Raw genomic sequence first — 15,172 nt, forward strand, 5'->3', positions numbered from 1 at the left:
CTCTCATAAAACCAAAAACGTCTGGAGGTAGGCATCTTTTATGAGATGATTTGCTAGTTGCATAGTTTTGTTTTTTTTTTTTTCTATTCCGTCGTTTTTAGCTACCTCATGGTCCAAAGTGGCTGCTGGCCATTCTATGGACATCCTACACACGAGGATAGAGAAGTGGAGAAAGACTTAACAGAAGTTCTACATAACATTTCCATCTATCTACGTACTAGGGAGGCTAAGAAATGCATCTCCGTGGAGATGGACTGTTTTCCAAGGTTGAAGTCAATGCTTTTTTAAGAAGGGAAGAAATGAATGTTAAGGTAGACCTCCAACACTGCCATCTCACTTTCCGGTTCTGTGCCCTAGTTTAACATTTTTTATTTTATCTATATATGAGTGTCTTGCTTGCATGTTTGTATGTGCATCAAAAGATGTCAGATCCCCCGGGGAGAGAGGGTTGTGAGCCACCATGTCGGTGCTGGGAATCAAACTCAGGTCCTCTGAAAGAGCAACCAGTGCTCTTTCTTAATCACCGAGGCATCATCTCTCCAAGGCCCCTCTATGACTTTCTTACTCTGATGGTTTTATGCTCTACCTCACCTCCATCCTTGATCTTGTCGAGGATCCTGCCAGTGCTAATAACTGCAAGGTCCCTGAAATGTCAGTGGCAGGCCTCCCACTCTCCCAACGACTTCCCATCTCCGCAGCTCACTCCGCTGCTGCTCCCGTGCTCATCATTCTTGGACTCCACCGGGCCCTCCGCCAGCCTGCTTTGCCTTCACTTTCTAGTCTACTGGCTTCAAATCGCGAGTCCAACAATATGTCCCCAGCCTACCATGCGCTCTCAACTCTGCTGCTGCCTCCTTGGCTAAACTTCACCATGCGCTGAATGCATGCATCCACACAGCTGATCATTGTAAGAGAAAACACCACTATGAAGAGCTGGGCGCCACATATAAGCTTCATGCGTCTACTCAATTCTCTGTCCCACTGTTTATTTCATCACTTCCAGTTAGAAAGAGGTTGCTGGGTAGAGTTGGAAGCCGAGTGTGAAAACCATTCGAATGTGGATCCGCTCTCTACGACGCTGTCAAGCAGTTTGATGGGATCTTGTTAAAGTGCAGATTCTAATTCCGTACCTAGGGCATGAGACCTCGGATCGGGCCTTTCTAACGAGCCCGCGTCCCACGGTTAGACAAACTGCTTAGAAAGACGTGAATGTGCCTAGACGTCCAAATACCAGCGGCTGAGACGCCGGACCCTGACCCCACCCTCCGCCCCGCCCCAAGCTGGAGGTGCGCACGCATCCACCACAGAGGCGGCCCCGGCGGCGCCGGTGACTAGAGCGGCAGGCGGCTAGGACTGGGAGAGGGCGGGGCTGGCGCGCAGGGGGCGGGGCCAGAGGCCGGGTGGGCGGGGCCAGGGACGGAGGCGGGTCCGCGCCGCGGGCCTTGTAGCCATTTTAGGAGGAAACCCGGATCGTCGGCTTGGGGCGCGGCTTCAATTTCAATAACTTTATTGGTCTCCCCGTACGCCGAACAGCCGGCGTGCGTGTGGCCCCGCGATCCCGGAGCGCATCGCCGGAGGTGAGCGGCGTGAGGGTGTGCGGGGCCGGGGCTGCGGGGCAGGGGTGGTTCCCGGAGCCGGTGCCCCAGCCGGGGCGTCCCCGAAGTAGGCAAGGGAGGGGGACCCCGGGCGCGGCCTCCTGCGGCGGGGATTCCCTTCCCGAGCGCAGGGGCGGGGCCGGGACGCCCCTGACGCGGCCGCGGGGGTGTTCCCCGCCCGGTGTCGTCCCCCGCCGCAGGTTGCCCCGACTGGAGCTGCAGCCATGGGAAACACCACCAGCGAGCGGGTGTCCGGCGAGCGCCATGGTGCCAAGGCTGCGCGAGCCGAGGGCGGCGGCCATGGCCCGGGCAAGGAGCACAAGATCATGGTGGGGAGCACCGACGACCCCAGCGTCTTCAGCCTGCCCGACTCCAAGGTGAGGTGACCGGGCTGTCTGTCGGCTGCTTCGCCCTTATTGGTTCTTCCTCATCCTCGCTCCCAAGGGTTACGGGTTTTTTTTAATGAGAGGGCTTTCCCGCTGACAGAGTGCTCATGCCTCCTAGGTACTACCCCAAATGAGGATAGAGGCAGTTGTGACTGAGCTGTGGGCCAGGTTTTTAGGACTGGTACCAGAGACACGTCCCCTGCCCGCTGTATCCTTGGTTCTGCACGCAAGCTGCCTTCTTGTAGAGCTGGCAGGATGTGTATAGGTTGTGAGCGAGGGTGGAAACTTAAGAGAGAGAGTGCGTTGTTTAAGCTGCTGATTCGGGGCTCCGTTTCTCACATTGGCCTCAAGAGAGCTTGAATGAATTTCTTTTCCCCGAAAATGTCTTTGTGTAGATATCATGTTTGCACTCTCTGAGATGCTCTCTCCCCCTCTCTGATCTTCATCCCCCTTTGCGTGGCTCTCAGCAGCCGTCACTTGGTTACTTCAGTACTTGCGCCTAGTCTTTGGGGATCAATACAGGGCATCATTGGGTGAACGGTTCGGTTTTTTATAAACGTGGCGACTGTGGCTGTGTTTTTTTGCACACCTGGTTGCACTTTGCGGGAGAGCAAGTTACCCCCCCTTCACTCCCCTATAGTGTTTCCAAATGTTGCCTGAGGCTCAAGACCACCCACAACAGTTGCCCAAAGGACTGTCAGCCAAAGACCCCCTTTTGTCCCCCCCCCCCCCCGAAAGAAGAGGCAGATGGAGCCGACAGCAGTGTGATTGCTAACTCTGTGTTCCTAATCACTTTTAGAAATGTCAGCATTAAATACATTTAATTTCTCCAAGTAGGCTGTCTGGAGTAAAAAAGAAAAACTTGAGGGTTGGAGAGGATTGGAATGTATTTGACGTTAATCACTTTATCCCTTCCCACTGAACTGGGGCTTAGGGTTGTGAATAGAGTTTCATTTACTGCTTTGACAGCACATGAAATTTGGATTATACGGCTTATTTCTCGGATCCTGATTGAGATCACCGTTAGAGAAGTGAGAGAGAGGTATTGAGCTATGCATTTCTTGCGGGGGGGGGGGGGGGGGGGGGATTCCCTCTTTGTTCCCTTCTTCCTCTCCTACCTTAGGACTCTTTCCTCATCGTTTGGGCTCTGTGCTCAGCCTAGATTTCCTTCTCCAAAGCTTATCCGGGGTGACAGGCTGTATATTTTTGCTCATTCCTACATTGATGACTCAGGATTTGGGTACATTCAAACTGTGACTGCAGTAATTGGTGTCCTGAATACGAGCCAGGTTGCTCTGTGTGGATTTGGGCCTGTTTTGGAACATTCTTTCCCTCACATCTTGCCATTTGTGAAATGAGAAAAGTAGTTGTAACAATTCTCTCTGTCTCATCCAGATTAAAAACTATATAGTTCACATACCCCTCCCACTGATTTTCCCGAAACATCTTCCGACTGTAATTCGGATTGCCAGCTTGCTGCTGTTCCTGGTAGTTTTGCTGATGGTTCAACTCAGTAAACCATCTTCCTGCTAGTCAGCTGCATTCGCTCCTAGCACAGAAATGTCATGTCATAAGTGGAAGGACTTGGCTCCAAAGCCAGGCTTATTAATAGTGTAGAGCTTTCAAAACTGAAAATCCTCAGTCATAAAAGTAATTGATAGACGCAGTGTGTGTGTGTGTGTGTGTGTGTGTGTGTGTGTGTGTGTGTGTGTGTGTGTTGGGGGGATCTTTGCTTCAAAGGTCAGGCTTTTTAGTAGACTTACTCAGTGGTTCTCAGTCCTGTTTGTATATTTTGATCCCCCCAGATTACTTTAAAAACCTTATGGGAAATCTGACGCATTTATAAAATAGAGCAGTATAATGAACAGTGTATGTGTCACTCTGTTTAAATGGTGCTGAAAGGTCATGAATGAACGGTGTGTGTGTGTGTGTGTGTGTGTGTGTGTGTGTGTGTGTGTACTCCAAACCACTTCCCCACCAGCTACTCTGAAACTGATTTCAACAAACAGTATTCCGAACATTTTAAGGTACACCTCAAAAGGTAACTTTTTAAAGCTGATATGATAGCAGCTCATGCCTGTAACTTAAGCTGTTCAGAGGCTGAGGCAGGGGGATCACTGCCAGTCTAAACTAGAGTGAGAATTTGACCCCCTAGGGAAAAAAAAACAAAGCAAAACATGTTTTCCTTGTTTACTGTAATATAATTATAGTGTGATTACCTGAAAGCTTGGAAAAGTGTATTCTCAGATCCTATTTTTGAATGAGAATCTGAGGGTTGTTCTTAGGCCTATGTCAACAGTCCTAAGGCAACCATCAGCCCCAGTGCATTGCTGGGAGACTATGGAGGCCAAAGCTTTGTCTTAATCCAACTTTCCAACCTCCTGAATAATGTGAAAGTCCCTTCTTTCCTTTCTCTGTGTACTTTGGTTTGTATTTGTGCAGTAGGTCTAAGAACTATCAGGAGACAGAATGGAAGGGAAAAAATGATGTTCACTTTGGGAAAAGCAGGGAAAAGCCCAAATAAATAAGCTAGTCTTTTCTTACTCTAACCTCCGTTGTTTTGTTTGTAGTGCTTGACTGATACCATCCAGTCTTATTTACCAGTCAGTGAGGCCGGTGGAAAGTAGGGATTATCAAACTATTTCTGTAAAAGATCAAATAATAAATAACTTAGACTCTGTGGGTCAGACAGTCCGTCATAACTCCCCAGGTCTCCCACCATAGCAGAAGGTTGTGGGTGGTAGGTCAACAAATGAGGGGCTGTTTCCAAACAAAAGCTTTGGGGAAAGCTGTCCGGCTCACTGGCTACTGTTTGCCCATGCTTGTCCTAAAGGATGGCAATGAAAAGCAACTAAGGAATTCATTTTTCTCAGAATCCCATCCTGTGCTCCCAGACCTCCCGCATGTCATCCCTCCCCTTGGGGTACTTACATGAGCCTGGCCTTAGTTAGCAAATAAGGGTACCGAATCGGTGGTCTGGCTTTGGAATTTGTGGTGATTGATGGATGATGGTGCTGGAGATGAAACTCCCAGCCTCATGCTTGGTAGGAAAGTGCTCTACCTGGAACTACATCTCCACCCTTAAATTTTTAATGTTCCATTGTATAACCTAGTAGCTAAAACAGCATTGTTAATTACTTAGGAATTGTGGTATCTATAACTTCAATTGCAGTTGACAATCGAGACCAGTTTGCCTCTGAAAAATATATTCCTGGCTTAGTTTTCTTTTAAAGAACCATACTTGGCTTTCTTATATATTTTTTTCTCTTAAGAGGCACTTAGAAGCGTATCCTAATTGTCTGCATGGATAGACTGGAGGAAGGCTTTGGAGGGTGTTTGCTCGTTTGTTTGCAGGGCGACCCGAGGTTCAGCAGGGAAAACGATGTAGGTTGTGGTTTAGGCAATGCTGGGACAGAAGCCATTTGACCATTTTGGACCCTGTGCTGGTACTTTTCTGTAGTTTGTTCAAACTCTGACTTAATTGCTGAATTTAGGGTAGCTATCTTTAGTTGAAGCCTAGAACCTTTAATACCCTGGGGAAAGTTACCTCTTAAAAACCCTTGGGTCATAATTTATTCTAGGGATGACCTACTCCTTCTTACAGCTCCCCGGGGACAAAGAGTTTGTACCGTGGCAGCAGGACTTGGATGATTCTGTGAAGCCCACCCAGCAGGCCCGGCCCACCGTTATCCGCTGGTCTGAAGGAGGCAAGGAGGTCTTCATCTCTGGGTCCTTCAACAATTGGAGCGCCAAGATTCCACTGATTAAGAGGTGACGACACGTGTTTCCATTGAGTCTGCAGAGCAGGACTGTCGGATACCTGCTCCCCTGTCTTAGGGGAGAGACTAGGCCTTGGGGAGCTTCTAACAGCATTGTGGGTATATTCTTCAGGAATGTGCTTCTCAAGCCATTTCTCGTCTGGAGGAGGTCTGGCACTAGCTAATTCCCGTTGCTTTGAATTCTGCATTAAAACAAAATGCACTGTGACATTCTAAGTCTCATGCCAGTTCATTGCCGGCAAAGCAATGGTGGATGATTTATGTGGTTGTCAGAGTGACCTTTTGTGTAGTGGGTCATTTTCCACAAAAGGCTCACCAAAATATGGAAAGAGTACCCTGAAATATTTCCCCACCCCAACCTATCTTTTACCTTATTCATAATCATGAGGACTCTGTTCTTTGTGTGTAATGCGTGTGTGAGTGCATGTATATGTGCATATATGTATGCCCATGTATGTGCACGTGGAGGCCACAGCAAGAACCAAGTGTCTTCCTCTGTGCCTTTCAGCCCTATTGCCTTAAGACAAGCTCATTGAACCAGAATGTCTCCATCTCAGCTAGCTTTCTTTACTGGCCAGCACTTTCTCTGGGTCTGCTTGTCTCTGCTTCCCCAATGCTGGAGTTACAGGCATGTGTAGCCATGCCCAGCTTTTGACCTGCATATTAGGATTCGAACTCAGGTCCTCAAGCTCACCACGAGCACTCTTCCTGGCTGAGCCCATCTCCCCAGCCCCAAGAAATCTGTTCTGCTAGAACAAAGCAGTTTACTAAGATGAAACATTTTGGCAATCAATCTCCCCAACCCCAGCACCCCATCCCCCACCCCCAGATACTGGTTAAGAATGAAGGTTTTGGGAGAGGTTGACAAGTACATGTCTTGAGTGACAGAGAAAAAGGAGATGGATTTATGCTTTGCATGGGGGTGGTGGTGGGCACAAGATCGTAGCTCAGGAATGTAGAAGGCCCCTGGGATGGCGCCATCATGGCCCCTTTCCCCATTCTGTCTTCTTGAAGGAACTTGGCCTGTTTGACCTTCTGTGTTCTTCCCCAGTCATAACGACTTTGTTGCCATCTTGGACCTTCCAGAGGGAGAGCACCAGTACAAGTTCTTTGTGGATGGACAGTGGGTTCATGACCCATCAGAGGTAAGGCCTTGATTTGCAGGGGAGCCTCAGTGGTCTCATTAGGACTTATTGCCCTCTGGTTCAGTAGGCAACAGCCCCTCCCTACTAGAGACTTTTGTAAAAGTAGAGGGAGGTTGGGTGGAGAAGAAGGATTTGAAAGGGAATCCAATCTTTTTTTTTTATTCACTGTTTCAGCCTGTGGTTACCAGTCAGCTTGGCACAATTAATAATTTGATCCATGTCAAGAAATCTGATTTTGAAGTGTTTGATGCTTTAAAGTTAGATTCCATGGAAAGCTCGGAGACATCGTGTCGAGGTAATTTTGTGCTGTTACTTTCTCTTGCTGTGCCTTTCTAACAATACATATTCCTTCCCCAGAGTGGTTTCTTGTTGTATTTTGTATTTTCATGTCTTCTCAGGAATCTTATAATGACCCCCTCCCCTCCCCTCCACCCCACCCCACACACTCCACTATGACACAAATCCCCTGGTATAATGTCTGCCTTTCTTATTCTGATACACTGTTGTCCACTTTACCTTTGTATAACCTCCCAGTGGCCTGTGGTTTCAAAAGCTGTTTCCAGTAAGGTTTCACACTTTCCAATAGCATCTGGTGAAATGTAAAGGCTGGACACGTCTGGTTTGTCCTTCTAACCTGAATCAGCTCGTTTGAGAGCTCAACTGACAGTTACGGTTTTTTTTTTTTTTTGGTTTTTCGAGACAGGGTTTCTCTGCGTAGCTTTGCGCCTTTCCTGGAGCTCACTTGGTAGCCCAGGCCGGCCTCGAACTCACAGAGATCCGCCTGGCTCTGCCTCCCGAGTGCTGGGATTAAAGGCGTGCGCCACCACCGCCCGGCTGACAGTTACGGTTTTATGAGAGCCTACGACTATAATTGTCGCTGAGGGAGGGAAAAAAAGAAAAAAGCCAATAGTTATTATCTATGGATTGAATATCCAGGGGGAAATCCCGTGTGTTTCTGTTTCATGTAATATCCCTTTCCCCAAGGTCTTTATCTGTGCTTGTTCACTCTAGTAGCAGAGGCATGCTTTGCAAACAATGTCCATAGTTACTGTCTCATTAGTGAGAGTTATGCCTGCCTGGAGAACCACACACTTCTCCACTGAGCGTGTGGTCTCTCTCATGCATGGGAAGCCTGCCTGGAGAACCATACACTTCTCCACTGAGCGTGTGGTCTCTCTCATGCATGGGAAGCCTGCCTGGAGAACCACACACTTCTCCACTGAGCGTGTGGTCTCATGCATGGGAAGCCTGCCTGGAGAACCACACACTTCTCCACTGAGCGTGTGGTCTCTCTCATGCATGGGAAGCCTGCCTGGAGAACCACACTTTCTCCACTGAGCGTGTGGTCTCGTGCATGGGAAGCCTGCCTGGAGAACCACACATTCTCCACTGAGCGTGTGGTCTCTCTCATGCATGGGAAGCCTGCCTGGAGAACCACACATTCTCCACTGAGCGTGTGGTCTCTCTCATGCATGGGAAGCCTGCCTGGAGAACCACACACTTCTCCACTGAGCGTGTGGTCTCGTGCATGGGAAGCCTGCCTGGAGAACCACACATTCTCCACTGAGCGTGTGGTCTCGTGCATGGGAAGCCTGCCTGGAGAACCACACATTCTCCACTGAGCGTGTGGTCTCGTGCGTGCGAAGCCCGCCTCTGCTGATTGTCATGCCATCGTGCAACCAACTCCCAGCAGTAAAGTCGAGGGCTTGGACCCTCAGTGACCCTGAAGTAGAGCACATAGCAGAATCTCCAGGACAAGGGACAAATAGTCCATAGCACAGTAACCACCTATTTAGAAAAATTTTGTTTTCAGTATATAAACTCAGAAAGTTATGCTGAGCATTCTTATTGGCGGGAGGGGTGGTGATCCTAAAAGGTTTAAATTCTGAGGCCACTAGGACTATGATTATAGTATGAGCTACAAAGCCAAAGAGTATCTGACTGTCAATCATAATTATGTAGTGAGAAGACGAGCACACTTTGGGTTTCACCCATTTTCCCAGTCCAGTGATGTAGTGCATAGAATCCATTTATTAGGAACGTGCAGATAAGGGGTGTGGTCATGAGTGTGACTTTTCAGTGACAACTTGGGTTTTTAGTGTACAGACAGCACATGAAAGTTGTCCTGTGTTATCTCCCGATGGCATTTTTGTGGATGACGTGTCCAAAACAACTGACAGTGTCTGAGATGTCCCTGGTCCAAGGCTGCACTGTTACTGCTGCCTTCCTTTTGCCTTACATGCCGAAGCAAGCCGGAGTCATTAAAGTAGATTTATTAAAATCTTTTCTCTGGCTGGGCGGCGGTGGCGCATGCCTTTAATCCCAGCACTCGGGAGGCAGAGCCAGACGGATCTCTGTGAGTTCGAGGCCAGCCTGGTCTACAGAGCGAGATCCAGGACAGAGGACAGATGCCAAAACTACACAGAGAGACTCTGTCTCGGGGGAGGGGGGGTGATCTTTTCTCTGGAACTATAAAATTTTAAAACAAAGAAAACATAGTTTATTTAATTTTTGTGGGTTTAATCTGAATTCTTTTCATTTTAAAGTAGAATTCAGATACCATAAAACACATCTTTTTGAATTGTACAGTTTATCCATTTTTTTGGTATATTGAGTTTTTAAAACTGTCACCTCAAAAGAAAAATTGTTCCCATCTCTTCCTCCTCCCTGCCCTGTGTCAGTCACAAACCTGCCACATGGATTTGCCTGTTCAGGACAGTTCATAGAAACGTAACCATACACCATGCGGCTTCTTTCACTTAACGGGCTTCCGGGGCTTCCATCCTTGTTGAAACATGTTCTTGCTTCTGTTTATGGCTGAATGGAAGTCCACGGTATGACAGTTCCTTTTTGATTATCCATCCATTGTTGACAGATACTTGGATTTTGTTTCCTCTTTGAAGCTCTTATGAATATTGCTTATGAACACTCATGGCCAGGCTTTTGTGTGGGCTTATGTTTTATCTTAGGTGATACACCCAGTACTGGGTCACAAAGTTGAACTGTTTTCCAAAGTGGTGATACTGTTGTTCATTTCTGCCAGTGATGGAAACCCTGTAGCTCGAAGCTCCCAGTTTCTCCACATTTCTGCCAGTACTTGTCATCTCAGTGGCAGCCAGCCCACTGAGCATGGAGTGGGACTGTGTTCTGGCTTACATCTGCACTTCTTTGACTATAGCTAGGTTTTGTTCTGTCTGCTGTGATCATTGTAGACTTTGAATGTATAACATTGTTGTCGGTTGCTTTGGTAGAAACAAAATGAAATATAACCTTCTCACATTGAGTTCACAGAGTACCTTTGTATCCACTGTCACTGTGATTTCCTCAAAAGCATTGTGAATTAGGAAGATTTTTATCTTATGGATGTGGACACTGACCATAGTAAAGGGATCTGTCCAAGGTCCTCTGATTGGCAAATAGAGTTGGTTTCCTGGAGCCTAGGTCCGGACCTCTCATTGCTTTCTTACATCATGTTGCCTTGTTGGGAGGCCTCCTGGTCCATGTTCAGGATGACGCAGACATTCCCTTTGCTTCCTTACAGTTAGAGGCCCAGTAGGTCACAAGCCCTTACGTTCTAGGACTTGTACTACATTTAAGATTAATGGCTGTGCATTGATACCTTTCCCCATGCATTATTACTAACACTTCAACTTTCCTTCACTTTTGCATAAATATTTTTCAGACCTATCCAGCTCACCCCCAGGGCCTTATGGTCAAGAAATGTATGTGTTTCGATCTGAGGAGAGATTCAAATCCCCACCCATCCTGCCCCCTCACCTACTCCAAGTTATTCTTAACAAGGACACTAATATTTCAGTGAGTATCCTGAGCAGGCTGCTAGAGCATCTGGGGCTATCTAGGTTCACTGAGGCCAAACTTAAGTAACCTTGGGGCTGGAATTAGGACACAGATGTGTGAAGGCAGTAGGCCAGGTCACGTCAGCAGCACCATAGAATCCTTTTCCAAGACTGAACCGTGACTTCTTTAGGTACCAATAGCAAAATTTATAGTTGTTTCTGTTTATAGTAAAATCAGAACCAAATATGCTGGAATTAATGTCTACTGTGACTTCTATTCCAACACAAGATAAGGGTGCTCTCATTAGGGGATATACAGAAATACACAACTTTTTGTGTAACTAATTTTTCTCTGTTTTTCTTAATTGGTGGTTGATTCCCAGGAAGATTATTTCTGCCCTTTCACCCAAACCATCTATATTGTTAGGTTTTCATTTTAATTCTGTTAAAGAAAATTAGCAGATGTTGGGGTTTAGCATTTCACCTTTAGACTGAGGATTTTTCCAGATTTTATGATCTGGGAATGCATGATTCATAGGAGGCAAAATGTACCTATTTAGAGTTCTTAACAACCAGAGGAACAGTAAGCTATTTGTTTTGTCTGCATTTAATCACATTTGTGGGGGCTGGGGGGTGTTTTTCCTCCTAGTGTGATCCAGCCTTACTTCCTGAGCCCAACCATGTCATGCTGAACCATCTCTATGCGCTGTCCATTAAGGTAAGTGGTGGCCCTGGTGTCCCACAGCCTCCCGACTGGAAGGGTAGGAGTCCTGCATGCTCTTCAGTGGTAACTTGCTTGCTGCGGCTTTTAAAACTGCAGTTGGCAACTGACGGTCAAATGATAGAAAAGCTGTCTTTTTCTTACCTCTCAGGCTGTTTGATTTTAAATGCCAGTCTCTGGTCTGGTCCAGGCTAGCTGAACTGTCAGTGATGGGGACCCTCCTGCTCCCCAGTGTCTGTGGGTGGCTGGAACCTTTGTACCACCTGTTTACTTAAGTTTGGATTCGTAGTCGTTGGATTCAGTGAAACTCTGGTTTAGCTTCCTTCAACAAATGCTTGAATGAGACAGGAGAACTTCAAATGTGGACCTGAGCTGCGCTGAGATGTCCTGGTTGTGTGTACCCAAGTGTTTCCATCTCTTGTATGGTAGGGAGGGAGTCAGTGACGGACCGTCTGTGTCTGCCCCACCCCTGCCCTAGACTCCTGGTTTCTTGTTGCTTTAATGTCTTTGTGGCTTGGCTGTTAGCATAAAAGTATGTGGTTCTGTGGCTGGCGAAGCTGATCCTCACAAGAACTCCGTGGAGAAGTTGGTGAGCGGCAGATTGAGTGGTCTCCTCCCCAGAAGTTCTGAGTAAGTGTGCCTAGGGTGACTCCAGCAGTTTCTCTGGAAGCTGCTCAGATTTCTTGGATGTGCAGCAAGAACAGGGAGGTCACTGGTAGAGCTGACTTTAATAGATTGTGTGGGTGTATATAAAATTTTAATATACTGAATTTCATTTTCATAGTAACCTTGAGAGGTAAGTATTATTTTTAACCCCTGTTTTATAGATAGAGAAACTGAGACTCAGAGAAGGTCAGATGGCCAGTAAGTATAAGACGGGACTGAGCTCAGTCCTCTTTACCCTCGCCCCCCCTCTTTCCTGCCCATCCCCACCATGCAGGGCTTCTCAGGGATGCTCCTCTCTCACCGAGTTTGACCTGCCTGGCTCCCACCTCGTTAGGCTGTGGCTCGGCACAGACCAGCCGGAGGGTTAGTCCAGGACACGGTCATGGTGGACAGTACAGGGTGAAGGAAGATAGCAGGCCGCGCTGGTCTCTATGTTGGACTTTCGGGGTTCTTGGAGATCTGGTTGAGCTTTGCCTCTGTGACTGTCCTGTGGCTCTCAGTCGGTGTCCCTTGTCTTCTCTTCTGTGGCACACCCACGCTCTCCCGTACATCCTGGAAGTTGGTGCCTTTGCTGGTGGACTTCTCAGCTTGTTGGACCATTCAGAATTGACCCGTCAGATTGGATGTCTAAAGAAGCTTCTCGTACTTTAAGGATAGATAGGCACTCCCACGGTTCCCTCCCAGTCAGAGAGGATGCCTGGAGTTCCTCCTTGGCATTGAGTGGCAATTGGACCTACTTGAGGCCTTAGGAATGAGTGTTGAGAAGGATCATTCCCTTTCTTACCACATTTAACATTTCCTCTGGGAATGCTTGACGGCACTTTTTTTTTTTTTTTACTTGCCAGGCTTAGGTCTAATATTGTAATTTGAAAGGAGAAGGGGGATGGAGTTATAAATTAGTATTTCTTCCTGACCTTTTATGTGTCAGATACTTTGATCTTCTCTTGTAATCATCAGAACCACTTTAATGGTAGCTATTATCCTTTGTATGAAGAAGTCTTAAAAAGGAGCAGAGGGACACAGACCATTATATAGACCACTCACGGCTGTCAACCCATACCACAATGGCAGGAGTCTGGATTGGAACTGAATTAGATTTGATAGCAAAACTAGCCTCGTTCTTTTATTTCAGACTATCTCTTGAAAAGTAAATGTGTTGGTTAGTGTTGTCAACTTGAAAAATTTTAGAATACTGTCAGGTGTGAGTCTGACCATACCTATTGGGAATTATAGTGAATACACTAATTGGTATATGAAGACCCATCTTAATTGTGGGCAGGCCATTCCCTGGGCAGGGTATCCTGGACTGGATAAAGTGGGGGAAACATGCTCAATACAAATGTGCGATGTGCTCAGCTGCTTCCGCTTCCTGATGCCTTGGCTTCCCTGGCACAGTGGACTATAATCCAGAACTGTGACTCAGAATGACCTTTTCTCCAGTAAGTTGCTTTTATTGGAGTATTTCAGCAAGACCATGAGTGTCTGGGAAAGACTGATGGCTGGGAAGATCCAGCAGCCACCAGAACTAACGAATTATCTCTATGTGCTTTTCTGCCCTGCAGGACAGTGTGATGGTTCTCAGTGCGACCCACCGCTACAAGAAGAAGTATGTCACCACGCTGCTGTATAAGCCCATTTGAAGAGGACATCACTCCTTGCCTCCAAGGATTCTGGAGAAGCATCTCCCTTGCCTTTGAACTGAGCCGGTCTCCTGTGAGGCTGGAAGGCTGATTTGTGTTGAGGCTGATATGTGTGTTTCAGAGCCTCTGAGTAGGGTGCTCTGCTTTTACATTTGATTGCAGATGAGAGCTTTATGAGTTCATGGAGTTTATTTTCAGAGAAACAAAACCATATATATGCATATGAGAGGAAGGTTACTGGAGGCCTCCTAGCCCAGCTGGATAGGTTCTCTCTGCCTAGCCAGAGAGAAGTCGCCAGGGCCTGAGTGGGAAGCTGTGGCCGCATCAATGAGTATACCGGAAGCTTCTTTTCCTAAAGTGAAAGAATAGCAAACTCTTAGGATCCTTGTCAGGCAGAGGGTCTGCCACTGTACCCTGGTGTCAAAGGGTCAGCCTTGTGCCAGGCTGCTGCCCTCCTTACAGCTGCCTCGTTGCAGGGTGGCTTTCCTTGCATGGATTGATTCTGTATTCCTGCAGTATGTGACACAGTGTTTTTATATGACACTAGATGCCCCACAAGAAGCCTCCTCATTGTATGTCCCCTGTTTAACGGTTTCCCTAGTGCTCATACATGACTACTCAGTCAAGTGAAAACCCCTTTGAAAAGGTGTATGGGATTAGACTCACCTTGGAGACTCGCGTTGCCGGGGTCTTCTTTTTAGCCTAGCACGGACCCAACACAATTTATTACAACTTGTTTTAATGTCTGAAGAAACACAATGGCTCAGTTTTAAGAGAAATGCACATCTTTGTGTTTCAGTTTGGGCCTGTATATTGGCTGTATGGCACACGCTCACGGGGCTTCCACTGGGCCTGGCCCTGTTTCCATCTGTTCTTTATCAGAGCACACGGTTTGTAGTGTGAAATTAGGAAACCTTCCACCTTTCATTCCTGAAAGAGTTTTATGTGCCTACATTTTTCTTTAATTTAAAAAAAAAAAAAAAAGCAAGCATGTCCATCAGTGTTAACAGCTACTAAAGAAGCTCAGGCTTTGGACAAATGGTTCTTAAGATTTTCTTCTCCAGTCTAGGGAATTCTGCAGTCTTGGGTTAATATGGCCAGCCATGTGTACCTCACTACCCAAGCACTACTTTAGACATGAGTCCATGCAGGCTCATTAGACGCACATACTAGATTTCCCTACTTTAGAGATGTGTAAGATGAGGAACTGCCCCGGTATTCAGAACCTTGCACATTATTGCTCTTTGCACCGCGTATTAACAAGATGTGTTCTTCCTCGGCCTCTTTTAAATCTGTTTGACGGTGAAGTGGGTCACTGATGACCACTGAATGAAAAGTATTCAACCACACAGGACTCACAGGAAATATTTTCTCCAAGTATCTTGACACTTCTGTTTTGCAGATAAATGCAAGCCAAGCATTAAGCGTTGTTTATGGTTGAGA

General features: G+C 47.0%; 1 protein-coding gene across 4 annotated transcripts; it reads left to right on the top strand.

Annotated features, from left to right (window-relative positions):
- The first annotated feature begins 1,391 nt into the window (after positions 1-1,391).
- Prkab2 (protein kinase AMP-activated non-catalytic subunit beta 2) lies at positions 1,392-15,172 on the top strand. 4 transcript variants are annotated; one of them, XR_013052236.1, is made up of 9 exons: positions 1,399-1,577; positions 1,796-1,972; positions 5,586-5,752; positions 6,812-6,905; positions 7,080-7,200; positions 10,588-10,721; positions 11,352-12,053; positions 12,251-12,287; positions 13,652-13,755. XR_013052236.1 is itself a non-coding variant. In XM_076574634.1 (9 exons), exons 2-9 carry the CDS (start codon positions 1,820-1,822, stop codon positions 13,717-13,719), a joined length of 843 nt encoding a protein of 280 aa, XP_076430749.1. In that variant the 5' UTR covers positions 1,399-1,577; positions 1,796-1,819; the 3' UTR covers positions 13,720-14,697. The 4 variants fall into 4 exon arrangements, 3 of the variants coding, with proteins under 3 accessions (XP_006982667.1, XP_076430749.1, XP_076430750.1); XM_076574634.1 differs by having other exon boundaries at positions 11,352-11,420; positions 13,652-14,697; XM_076574635.1 differs by having other exon boundaries at positions 1,416-1,577; positions 5,563-5,752; positions 11,352-11,420; positions 13,652-13,867.

This window comes from Peromyscus maniculatus, chromosome 6, assembly GCF_049852395.1.
Source record: "Peromyscus maniculatus bairdii isolate BWxNUB_F1_BW_parent chromosome 6, HU_Pman_BW_mat_3.1, whole genome shotgun sequence".
Taxonomy (NCBI): Eukaryota; Metazoa; Chordata; class Mammalia; order Rodentia; family Cricetidae; genus Peromyscus; species Peromyscus maniculatus.